This window comes from Condylura cristata, unplaced genomic scaffold (assembly GCF_000260355.1).
Source record: "Condylura cristata isolate star-nosed mole 26May11 unplaced genomic scaffold, ConCri1.0 scaffold00007, whole genome shotgun sequence".
Lineage (NCBI taxonomy): Eukaryota > Metazoa > Chordata > Mammalia > Eulipotyphla > Talpidae > Condylura > Condylura cristata.
In genome coordinates, this window is record NW_004567108.1 from 44,031,687 (window position 1) to 44,044,796 (window position 13,110).

Below are 13,110 nucleotides of genomic sequence, written 5' to 3' on the forward strand. Positions count from 1 at the left end.
TTTTAAAGATTTATTTATTTATGCATACACAACAGGAGTATAGGCCAGAGATGCAGGGGCGATGAGAGGTTTCACCAGAGACAATGTAGGGAGCAGAACAGGTAGGTCAACAAAGTGAGGGGAGCAGTGGGAGGGTCAGGAGAGGTCTGCCACGCCATGTGGTCACCTCAGGGGCAGGGATCGAACTCATGCTGAAGTGGCTTTAGCTTCTTAGTGCTGTGCTTTAACCCGCTGTGCCACCAGGGAGGGCCCAATGCTGGGTTAATTTAAATGATCACTTCCATCCTCCCAAAGTAAATTAATAGCTAGCAAGTGAACCCAGGAGAAAATGCTCATGAAATTACCTGTGGAAATTTTTAAAAGAAATATTTGTTATACTAACCTTACTAGGATTTTCAGAAACATCAACAACTGATTTTAATACCCTCTAATCAAGACACTATTAACATAACATAAATACAGATCTGTTGTTTACTTGCCTCCTCCCCAAACATTCACGTAAGAACAAGAACGGTGGATATCCTATCGACTACTCTAAATAGAAGACAGCATTATATATAAATACAACCCAAATTCTCACCAAATCTGACCCTTCATATAGTATTACAAATAAAATATTATTGGAATACACTAATACTCATTCATTTACATATCATCCGTGACTGTATTCAATCTTTAATAGCAGATATAAATAGTTGAGATGAAAGATTGTATGCACAGAAAGCCTAGAATATTACCTGATTTTTTTTTTTTTTAAAGATTTATTTATTTATTTGTGCATACAGAACTGGGGTACAGGCCAGAGGCTCAGGGGCGGTGAGAGGCTTCACCAGAGACAGAGTGGGGAGCAGAACAGGCAGATCTACGAAGTACACTGCTGAGGGGAGCAGCGGGCGGGTCAGGAGAGGTCTGGCTCGCCATGTGGTCTCCTCCGGGGCAGGCTGCAGGCGGGAATCGAACTCATGCGGAAGTGGCTTCAGATTCTCAGTACTGTGCTTTAACCCGCTGCGCCACCAGGGAGGGCCTTACCTGATTTTTTACAGAAAAATTATGTGAAGCCCTGATTACATGATGAATGACTGAATTTAACCATGGATATCAACAAGGCTATCTGGAACTTTGTATACATACAAAATAAATTTCTGATTAACAACGCATTAACTATGACAGTGCCTAGCAATTTCAAGCTTGTGATACCTCTTATGAAATTCCCAGCAACTAACATATCGGTCAGTGTAAACTAATTTACCACCTGCACAAACTTTTACCCATTAATTCTCCACAGATACACTATAGATTGCTAGTGTTAGTGGGAATAATAGCAAGCACTTTGGCTCATTGCATTTTTTTATACTCAAAGAACAGGTTTTTTAAAGAAGAAGTGTAAAGGACACTTGCACACACACACAAGTGGGCAGAAAGAGCTGCCAATAATACTAAACACTTTGGTGCTTGGTCTTTGGCCAAAAATCTATTTCATTAGTAAGAAATCAAATAGTTTTTAGGATCTTAAGTAATACCAAGGTTTCCTCATAATATTGTAACTCTGTCACAACTGTATAAACCATGTAACCAGCTCTCAACTCAAAAGTCAAAAATAAAAGGAATACTTCCACATAAGTAGCAAAAACAGCACTGAAATGAAAGGACAAAAATTAAAGTGTTGTAGTCCCTCCACTTTAAGCTATACTGAAAGCAACAGTAGTTAAAAGAGCTTAGCAATAGAATAAAAAAGGACACACAGATCAATGGAACACAATTTGAGAGAATAGAAATAAAACTACACACATATAGACAACTAATTTACAACAAAGGAACCAAGAATTTACAATGGAACAAGAATAGAATCTTCAATAACTGGTTGCTGGATAACTGGGCAGAGACATGTAAAAGAATAAAACTGTAGCACTAACATAAATCATGTCCAAATGTTATTTCAAAATGGTTTAAAGACTTGCATATAAGACCTGAAACCAAGAAATACATTGAAGAAAACATAGGTGACACCCTCCTTGACATCAGCCTTAGAGATGTGTTTGGGTCTCAACTCTAAGAAAAAGGGGAACAAAGCAAAACGAACAAATGGTCTAAACAAAAAAACTTTTAAAAGTGAAAGAAACTTGCATTAAAACAAAAAGATATCTTACTGAATGGGAGGAGATATTTGCACATCATATATGCAAACAGGGGTTAATTCCCAAATAATACAAAATCTCATGAAACACAACAACAAAGAAACAATCTGATTAAAAGATGGGTGGGGAAAATATATGAAAAGACATTTCTACAAAGATATTACAGATAGTCAATAGGCACATGAAAACATGTTTATATGTAGCACAACACATATTGTTGGTGGGACTGTAAACTGGTACAGCTAATAAGGAAAATTTATTGAAGATTGCTCAAAAAATTAAAATTAGAAATTCCACACAGCCCAATTTTCCCACTTACCTGAAAAATGCAAATATACATTAAATATTTACATTTATACACATAAATATAATTTAAATGTATACACTTCCATGTTTACTAAAGCAGTATTTACAATATCCAAGAACTGGAAAATAGTCTAGCTGCCCATTAACCAACAAAGGAAAAGAGAATATGTGTTGTATATACACAATAGAATGGTCTTCAACTATTTTAAAAAGGATGACATTTTGTCGTTTGCAATATGGAGAAAACTAGAGGGGATTATGCTAAGAAATAACAAATTAATTATATACTATATAATTATAATCAATAAATAATGATATGATTATTATATAGAATGTATAATCATATGTTGGTGTATGATTATTATATAATAATTATAAGTGTGGATATTATATAACGTATAGTTATTGTGTGTAATTATTGACATATTAATTATATACTTAATAAATGTATCAAAGACCACAAAAACAAACTTTTGAATTAGTATTTTTCACAGTGTTTAAAATTGGCCACTTGTAAGAACAATGGAAGGTTTAGACTAAGTCTGATATATTCTAAATGAAAGCAGCCGCTTTTGATTTGCTCCAAATTTACCTGCTTGCCACTATTATAGATACATTAAAAAATACCTCATTCTCAAATGTTTTAAAATTATGTTAATGACATTATGTGGCGCATTTACAAGGCATATATTCAGACTAATGTCATGACCTTGAAGGCTCTGGGCTGTTAAAAAGATGTTGTGAGATCTCCTTTCCTGGAGTCTTCCAGAAAAATTTATTGACAAATAGTATTTCTTTACTATTACTAGTTTTTAAACTCAGTGTTTAACCATGTCAATATTTCTTCCAGTTATCTAATTTCTATCTCATTATACTTGCAAATTGAAAATAGGAGAATAGAACAAATATATTTTTTAATCCTTATTTTTTGTAAATTAAAAAAAAAAAGTAAAAAAGGAGGGGTACTTTTAAATTACACTTTTCCCCAAAGTCCATTTAAAAACCACATATATGTACATGTGTATAATAGTTCATACATGTAAAGACATAGTTTAACACACATTTACAGACATGATGATATATAAGTGTATGTATTTAATTGATATGATGCACATACTGATATCTATATGCATATTCAAATTTAATACCTCTTATTGGAGGTATTAAACCAATTGGAGACTGGATAAAAAGAATCACAAGTAATACTCTAGAATTATTCCAGAGTAACTTTTCCCTTTCTTGTCAAGCAGGCAAACCAAAATGAAAATGGCAGTACCTTAAGAACTTGAACTTGACCTTCTGTAGTAATTTCCTTTAGCAGCTCACAAAAAGACTGACATAGACCTACTGCATATGTCTGAAATTCAATCAAAAGTCAAAATGTACATATGGCATATCCACAGTATCAAAATAGACATAAAATTAAATTTAATACTCATAATCAATTTGAGAAGTATATATTAGAAGTCAAAACATAAAGTTTCTATCAAAAATCATTAGGAAAGGTTTAGGTACTAAAAATACACCTTATTGTTACACTGAATTTCACAGAAATATAAAGATATGCTTATTTATATAACATGGTTTATATACAAAATACTTTAATTCATGAAATTATATAATATCCACTTGCAGTGGGCAATGTTTACAAAGTTTTCCTCCTTGAAGTAACAGATAAATCTTTCAAATCACGAAAAGGTACATCCTGATTTCAATGGGGAATAATAAAAGTAATAATCATACAAATTTTTACAAAGCAAAAATTATTAAAACATACCTGTAAAAATTCTGATGAAGACAAAAAGATATACCCATTGATGATCTTAAAGCAGGTTCTGAGATTTTCTGAACTGAGTTCTGGGAAAATAATAAATTTGTTTAAATAAAAAAAACTGATCAAATGTTGAAGCAGTACTATTTTACAAAATACATAGTGTACAATGATATACAATGTGATAAAAATGTTGTATATATCTAATTATATAGATCAAACATGACCCCACAATATTACTTATATTAAAACCTGACATTTTTTGCCACTAATATTTTAGAAATTCTATGTACTTGCAATAGAGAAGATTTTAAAATATCTCTTTCTGGCAAAATGAACATAAGCACTTTTTTTTTTCCCTCACTCATATCTAGGTAAAATTACAAGACATTCTACTAAGGTGAGAATTTTTAATGCACTTTCACAAGAAAATAACAACCCAACTCCTAACATATCTCTTAAGGCACTATACTTTAAGATTTAATAGGCAAACTAAATCCCAAGACTGACCAACTTGTTACTAAGCTAATGAAAACAACTTTGCAAAGAAACAGCAAAAGTTGTCATCAAGTATTTTTTCACAATCACTGACAAAATGTCAAGAAAAAGTTAAGTTTTACAGGAGATAAAAGTTACCCTCATGCAAAATTTACACTTTCCTTTCTCCTTAAGTCTGAACTTTTGCTCATGGTTTACTAGATTAACACTAACAGCAGGATTTATAGAAACCACTACAATAGGGAGGGTCCATATTTAACTGAAACTTTAAATGACTAATTTCAGGTAACCCAAGGAATTTCTAAATCACTGTCACAATTTTGTCGATGATAGAAAGAAAATCAAAATTTAAGAAGGATCGATTTAAAAGCCTATCTCTTAACAAATATTTTATAAACTATTCCTGGAACAATACAAGAATCTACTCCAATGATTAAGTCACTTCATACTACTATTCATGCCTCAGTCATGCCAACAATAAATAGCTTTTACTGAGTTTTCATGAGCAAGCAATCAATAGGAAATAGAAAATATCAATATTAAAAACAATACATTTATTTTATGGCATAACAAACACTGTTCACTATATCTGTGAGTTCTTAGTGAGAGTCTAGATAAAAATAATTGTCTGGTTCTACTATTACAAGGAGCTATTATTTCAACTATGTAAAAGATTCAAGCCAGGTGAATAATTTAAGTCATATATTCTCAACAGTAGGGGTAATTTGGGCACCCAGGCGTCATCTGGCAATGTATAGAAACTTTTGGAGTTAAAAGCATCTAATTGGGGCCCTCCCTGGTGGCGCAGCGGGTTATAGCACAGCATTAAGAAGCTAAAGCCACTTCCACATGAGTTTGATTCCCGCCTGCCCAGGAGGAGTCCACATGGCGTGGCAGACCTCTCCTGACCTGCCCGCTGCTCCCCTCAGCAGTGCACTTCGTCAATCTGCCTGTTCTGCTCCCCACTCTTTGGTGAATTCTCTCACCCTCCACATCTCTGCCCTGTACCCCAGTTCCATATGAATAAATAAATAAATCTTTAAAAAAAAAAAGCATCTAATTGGTAGAGCTTAAGGATTGCATTCAACTTTCCTACAATATGTGGAATAGCCTCTCACAACAAAGAATTACCTGACTGAAAATATCAATACTGTCCAGACTGAAAACTCTAATTTAAGCAATTAACTTTATTTTCATAGATGCAAGAGTTCTGAGAATAATCTGAGGCCCATCAAGATATAGTTATACTCTATGCATGTATGATTTACATCTGTGAGTCTATTTGTAACTTATACTCTACCCCTCTTTATCTCTATTCTTTTGCATCCCGTCCTTTGATTTCATGGGTCGAAAGCATTGCTTTAACACATTAAACTTCATGATTTCACAATAAATATATCAGTAACACCTAAATAATAAATGATTTGCTGCTACTTATTAATCTTTATTTTGGTGATTTTTTACTTAATGAGAATATGTACAGACTTCATCAGCTGAGCACTAAATCGTTGTACAAAAGAAAATGGAGAAAATCATCACATATAGAAGCAGTTTTACAATTTAGTTTTTTTTTTTGAACGGCTATTAAACATAGATTTAACGAGGCAATATTCAAGTTTAATTTGTAATTAGTTTCCTATAAAGATTTTTTGCTTGTAACTAGTAATTAAGTAAATTTGACTTTACTTTTTAATAAGTAGAAACAATTCTAAAAAGTTATATAGAAAATATAAATTCAACTTATTTGTTAGTATTAGGGACTCTAGTAAAAATAAAAGGTATGATTTAAAGTCAAGTATAATATCCAAAATTATGACTGCATTCAAAACATTTATATTTTAAACATACCAAGTAGTGGTGACATATTCTGAAATATACGAAGCAACTCTGGTGTAATACAGGGACTGTTTTCCAAAGTCACTAGCCTAGGAAGAAACAACAAACAATTCAATCAGTTTCTGTAACTAACTCATCTAAAAGAATAAAGAAAAATATCCCCCAAATGGGTATAGCTATAAAAATTATCATTGTAGGGAAAAAAATTTCCAAGTTCATTAAAGTTATTTACAAGTTATAGAATATTATTTCTGTGAAATAACAAGGAAGTAACTACATGGTTAAATATTTACAATAATAAAATTATAAAGTGAAAGCATTATTATTATGGGTTGGTCAGAGAAATATATGTAATAAATAATCTCAATATCAATGATTTATGTCACTGTTTTGATTATCTTGATATATTCCTCTGCAACATATAACTGAAATATTCCTTCAAGTGGAGAAACTGATTAAATAAAGCTATATATATGTGAATTTTTGAGTACAGAAATATAAATTTACTATCCCCCAAAAATATATATTTAATAAGAAAGCATAAAATAAAAAACTTACCAACTCAACAAATACATCTAAGAAAATTAAATTTCTTTTGAGGTAAAGCATATATGGTTAAGTTAAAATGCAAACTATACAAGAGGGAAGGAAGCACAATGGACCAGGTGATTTGGTATTGGGATGGAGAGATGCCTAATGTTATCACAATTAAAATAAATTGTTACTTTAAGAAATACAAACTGTAAAATATTTGTTCTTTATAAGAGACATAAGTAAATGTCAAACACAAAAACTACAATGAAAGGTTGAACAAAGACAGCTAAGTCAAATCTAAAAATAAACCACATAACAATATCAATATCAGATAAAATTTAAATGTAAAAGCAAAAGATGGGAAAGTAATCACCTCATAAATTTATTACAAGCTTCATGAAAATATTTAAAATTTTAAAAACTTTTATTTATTTAATCTTTTAACAATGTACAAAAATATCAAACTTTTGTACAGTTTTAAATGTACACCTCAAAATGCTGGAAATAAAAAGGAACACAAACACTCACAAAAAATGAATAGACTGTAGTTCAATAAATCACTCAGAAAGAAAAGGCAAAATATATACTACACAACTGACAAGTTAAAAATTATACATATAAGTAGATGTCCACATTGTTGACACCGTCATTATTATAAATTATGACTATATCACTAAAAAATTTCATTAAAATTCACATTAAGTTTTTAAAAACTGTACCAGTGATATCTTGCTTTCACAATACAGTAAATCCAGACCTAAAACATACACTTTTAACAACAGCAAAAATGAACAATGTTGGGTCAAAAAGTTATTAAATTTATAATGTCACCAACAAAATATCAAATAGGACATTATATATCAAGATTTAATGGAAATAGCAATTACACTTCAAAACAAGTTTACAGCTTCAAATGTTTAAGGAAAACAAAATATGGGCTATTAGTGTTTTAAAAAAACACACCCACAAGTAATTAGAGGAAGTAAAAAATCTAAAACAGAAAGAAATATAAGAATAAAGCCATACAGGAGATGGTGCACAGGTAAATTGGTGGTAGGAATTCTAAGGGACTATACCTTAGAGGAGAAAGTAAGCTTTGCACAAAAATTAACAATGATGTAAGATATATAGATAGATAGATAGATAGATAGATAGATAGATAGATAGATAGATAGATAGATAGATAGATAGATATAAAAATAATATCTATAAATATATATGTAATATATGTTATATATATTTTAAAATAAAGACACTTTATAACCTAATACTGTAATAGTTGATTTATAATAAAAATCTCTAGAGAAAGTACCGTAAAAAATAGAAAGTGACAAAGATAGAACAAATGTATATAAATTATTCTTTTAGTAACTTACAAGACTAAGTACCAAAATTAATGGAAAACATAAACCAAAATAAGTATAAACTAGGAAACAATCTGATAATGTTGTCAAAACTAATTTACTCCTCAGGCTTCATCATGGGTCCATTTCCAGTTCACTTCATTAATATATTTTTGAATGATTCAAAGAATAGTTACCATATTATAGAAAACATTTTAGCATAAAGAAATTGATTTTTTAAAAACTGGTGAAACAAATGTAACCCTAATATAAAAGCACAGTATCACAAAAAGTAATAGATCTAACTCAGAATTTGAAAAAAATCTAAATATTAGAAAGCAGAATTTTACACTATATCAAAAGTACAGTTCACCCTGACAGTTTATTACAGCAATTCAAAGTTTAGTTTTTCTATAAAGAGAATGTTAAAATCCTGAGTAGATTGCAAAAGCAATCAAATCCCCCTGTGTTTTTATTTTTAATGAAGAATATATTGCCCGTAAAGGTGCATACAGCTAGTGCTGTATACAGTATCTATTACCCATTCTATTTCCAAAAAGCAATAAATTATTGTGGGTCTTGTGTTACTGCTTAAAATAGTAACATGTTTAGATAAGGAAAAACAGCTCAAATATTAACGAATTAAATCTTAGACCATAAATGAAACAACAAAGAAAAACCTAAAGCATGTAGGAAGAAGTAATAATAGAAAGAACAGATATTAATAAATAAGAAGCAATCATACAACAAAATAATCAAGGCAAAGGCCAGTTCTTTAAAGCTATTTAACATGAATGAATCTCTAGCAAGATGGGTCTAAAAGGGAGAGAACTCATGAAAAAAATATTAGCAATCTTAAGAGCTTCATTCTATATATATGTCCACAAACATCTTTATACACTGACCACGACCATATGCATACATAACCACTGATTCTGGTGATCCCTTAATGGCTTCAAATTCCCATACTCCCACATAATCATTTTATTCCTTTGCTCCTCACAAACTTGAATGGGGTACAGTCCCATCCCAGCCTATGACTCCCAGTTAATGACCAGATTCACTTCTCTGTGCTAGCTACATCTAACAAGAGATCACTCAATCCCACTTTTAGGAAATACTCCCCCTGTTGGCTTGGTTTTCCTCTATATCAGTAGACAGCTCTCCTCTTGACCTCAAAATGTTATTCTGAACCTGGCAAAATGTTCCCTCTCTGCCCATCTTCCTAAGCAATTTTGCCAATTCTCAGGGTTTCGATGTCATAATGATAACGTTCTAACAAATTCACAAACATCTCATATCATAATCACCACATGAAGTAGGAACTGTAGTTCCTCATTTTAAAGATAAAAAAACTGAGCCTCCCAGAAGATGATGACAAAAACTAATGCAGTGGTTCAACTGGAAATAGCACCTGTATCTAATTCCAAAAGAGTTCTAAACCATTAATAACAATATTTTTTAAATGTGCACTAATTCTTTAAAGTATCTTAACTATTATTACATTTAATGATTTAACTATGTTCTAATAATGTAATTTTACTTATATATAAATGTTAGGAGGAGACATTTCATTACCATAGCAATGAGCATCATACAATCTTCAGGAAATTTACACACCTTTAATGACATGTAAATATGCTGTCTGTAATATTAGCAAATGCTTGAATCTATCTTTTCAGTACAATATTTCTAATTTTTACAATAGCTAACATCATATAGTAACTACATACTTAAAGAAAATAATTGTATGCTAGAGATTAATACTTTAATTTGCAATCTAGAGTAGGGTTTGGAAAAATATAGCTCATGTGCCATATTCAACCCACACCCTATTTCTGCAAATTATGTTTAACTGGAGCACAGATGTGTCCATATTTTTACTTTTTGTTGATGACTGTTTTGGCAATAAAGCAGCAGAGTTGTATAGCTGAGAAAGAGATTGCATAGCCTAGGAAATCTAAAGTTTGATCCCGAATATTCTATATGAATATAAAAGGCTTCAACACATGCTTATATCAAACTGTCCAGAAGTCATATAAATTCAAATAACACAATCTAGAAAGAATGAGAAATCCAAACTGCTAGTTAATAAGCATCAAACTAGCTGTGCTTTTAAATCACTCATCTAGCATCCTGATATAATTTGTAAGTTGCACCAAAGACAATGTCTACAAATAAAATTAAAAAACCTGTTCATTCCTAGACATCTAAACTAAAGTAGGAAGGAACAACAGGAGAGAGGGGGTGAAGAAGATAAGGAGGGAAGTAGAGAGGGAAAAGGGGGTAAAAGGAATCACAAAATTAACTTTTTTCTATAGCTAATTGCTTGGTTTTACTTTTTAAATTTCAGTAGTCAGTGTAAGCCTGAGAATTTATTAAATTTTTCCCATGTTATAAACTATATCTGAAATGAAGATCAGATATGAAAAAAACTGCTGCTATCATATGATGGGCTTAATGGAGCAATGGCATAATCCTTTGCAAATTGTTTGGTCAATAAATAGGTTCATGGCATTGAGATGTTACAGAAATGGCAATTCTTTTAAATATTTTAGCAATGAATACTATCGATAAAACATCAAATCAAGTTACACTAGCATTCAGGGTTAAGGTAGATATTATCTCAGTCCTTACTGGGCAGGTAGTAAGAAGTTGGACAATAAATCTTCAACATTCTCAAAACATCTCATTTAACATACTGGAAGTTTTAAGTCAATTTTCAGTTTTGGAAATTTAATAAGATCTCCATTTTATACCTCAAAATCTAAAAAATGAAATGCAGCTGAGTCCTAACTGAAACTTTCCCTTTAATTTTGAGTAATAATAAGCCTGTACTGAGTAACAGCTGCCAAGAAAAAATGGAGTTATTAAGATACTCAATTGAGGGAACAAATTTTATGGTTTTGTTTAAGAAAGCTGAATTTTAAAGTCCTATCACATGACCTACATTTTTTGGCATGAGAATGGGGGAGGTCAGAAAAAAAAAAAAGATCCATGGTATCAAGTTTTCCTCTTACCATAATTCTAAACCATCTTCCAGAAGATAAACATGTGGAGGCTGGGAAACATCTGTACTCAGTTGAATAACTGGGAGCAGGAAAGGGTACAGGTTCTTGCTGTCTGCTCCTAATCCCTATGGGAAGTATAAATAAAACTTAACATAAGACACTCTAAGGTTCCACTCCCAACAAAAAAATTACCTATCATACAAAAAGCCCTAAAACAACTTATGAAAAATAAATCTGATTTTTGTTTTAGGACAATCCTAATAATAAGCACTACAAAAACAAAGTCAGTTCTGTTTACAATTTAAAAACAAATTAACAAAAAAATATTGTTCAGTTGGTAGTAAATGGTAGTAAAACCATATATGCCAAGGCTGCACATATCTCTTTGTTTTAAGAGATTCTAATACAGAAATTTTTATTTTCCTTCTCTACTGAAGAGGTATTAACATTGATATTTTAAATGTTATAAATCATCTCACCCAAATAAATGGCCTAAAATGAACCCAATTCAAATGTTCATCAGTAAGATTATTATAGTACATTCACATTTGAGAATTCTAAGTAGCCATGGACAAGGATTAGTCATGGAATGAAAACATTCTTAAGAATAATTATGAATGGGGCTTAAAAGGTGAAAATCATATATATAAAAATTCCACATGCCAAAGAATTTCTTAAAAAAAAAAATCACCACATCTGTATATGCAGATATATGCATAAAATGTTTCTTGAGAGAAAGGAGGAAGGATGCTGGGAAGGGGTAAGGAGATGTTTTTCTTCATTTAATTTTTTGTAGTTTTTTCTTAAAATATGTATGCATGATTTTTTTTTAATGAAGAATTTTTGAAAATATTTTTAAGGAGCCAAGAATACAAAGATGAAAGAAGGGGCTTTATCTAAAGTTTTGGTATGCCTAATTAATGGAAGTTGACTCAATATGAGTACTCTGAAATAAAATAAAGTAAATAAAAAAGATCAATTTTTAATCCAGAATAATATCTAAACTCTGCAAACTACAATGCAAGTATATGTATGTAGTCTCCTTTTGATGACATGCATATTTCTTCGTCGGTGGGAAACAGATTACATAAAGCTCATCTTCAAATATGTTAAATATAAGTTTGATCCTTTCTCCAACTAAAAATCAATTAAAAGATCTTATCAAAGATTTTTCCAAATGAAGAGATTATTCAAATGCAACATTTAATAAAGGAGTACTCTCCATAGTCAATTTTTAACAGAAAAAAGAGGAACAATATCAAGAAAAATCATTTATCAAACAGACTTAAAATGTCCTAGAAAATTACTCTATCCACTTAGACTACACATCCTAGTAAACACAGTATACTAGCAGTAATAAAACTAAAAAGAGCAACAACTAAATATATAACACTGCCCATTAAAACCTGGAGAGGTTTGCCTATGAAATAGTGACATGAAGAATGTGCTCAATCCCAAATTTGCAGCTGTAAATAAATCTGAATACTCTCAGCTCACAGCTGTAAGATAGTAAAATACTATGAAAAGTTCAAACAAAAATTTATCATGAATGATAAGAAAGGTATCAGAAATGGTTGGGGGGAAAGGAAAATTGGACTGTTCTAATAAGACATATGGGGAAATTACCTAAACGTTACAGTAAAGGATCTCACTGTACTCTATTTGCAAACTCCTAT

At 31.1% G+C, this 13,110-nt stretch overlaps 1 protein-coding gene across 2 annotated transcripts in view; it reads right to left on the reverse strand.

Moving 5' to 3' along the window:
* Positions 1-13,110, reverse strand: part of IPO11 (importin 11) — a 113,819-nt gene that overhangs the window by 44,586 nt on the left and 56,123 nt on the right. For both annotated transcript variants that reach the window (XM_012721955.1, XM_004678275.2), the window contains exons 22-25: positions 11,444-11,559; positions 6,559-6,635; positions 4,219-4,298; positions 3,718-3,798 (exon numbers count right to left, since the gene is read on the reverse strand). In XM_012721955.1, coding sequence (XP_012577409.1) covers positions 3,718-3,798; positions 4,219-4,298; positions 6,559-6,635; positions 11,444-11,559 — 354 coding nt within the window. The remainder of the gene's footprint in view (positions 1-3,717; positions 3,799-4,218; positions 4,299-6,558; positions 6,636-11,443; positions 11,560-13,110) is intronic.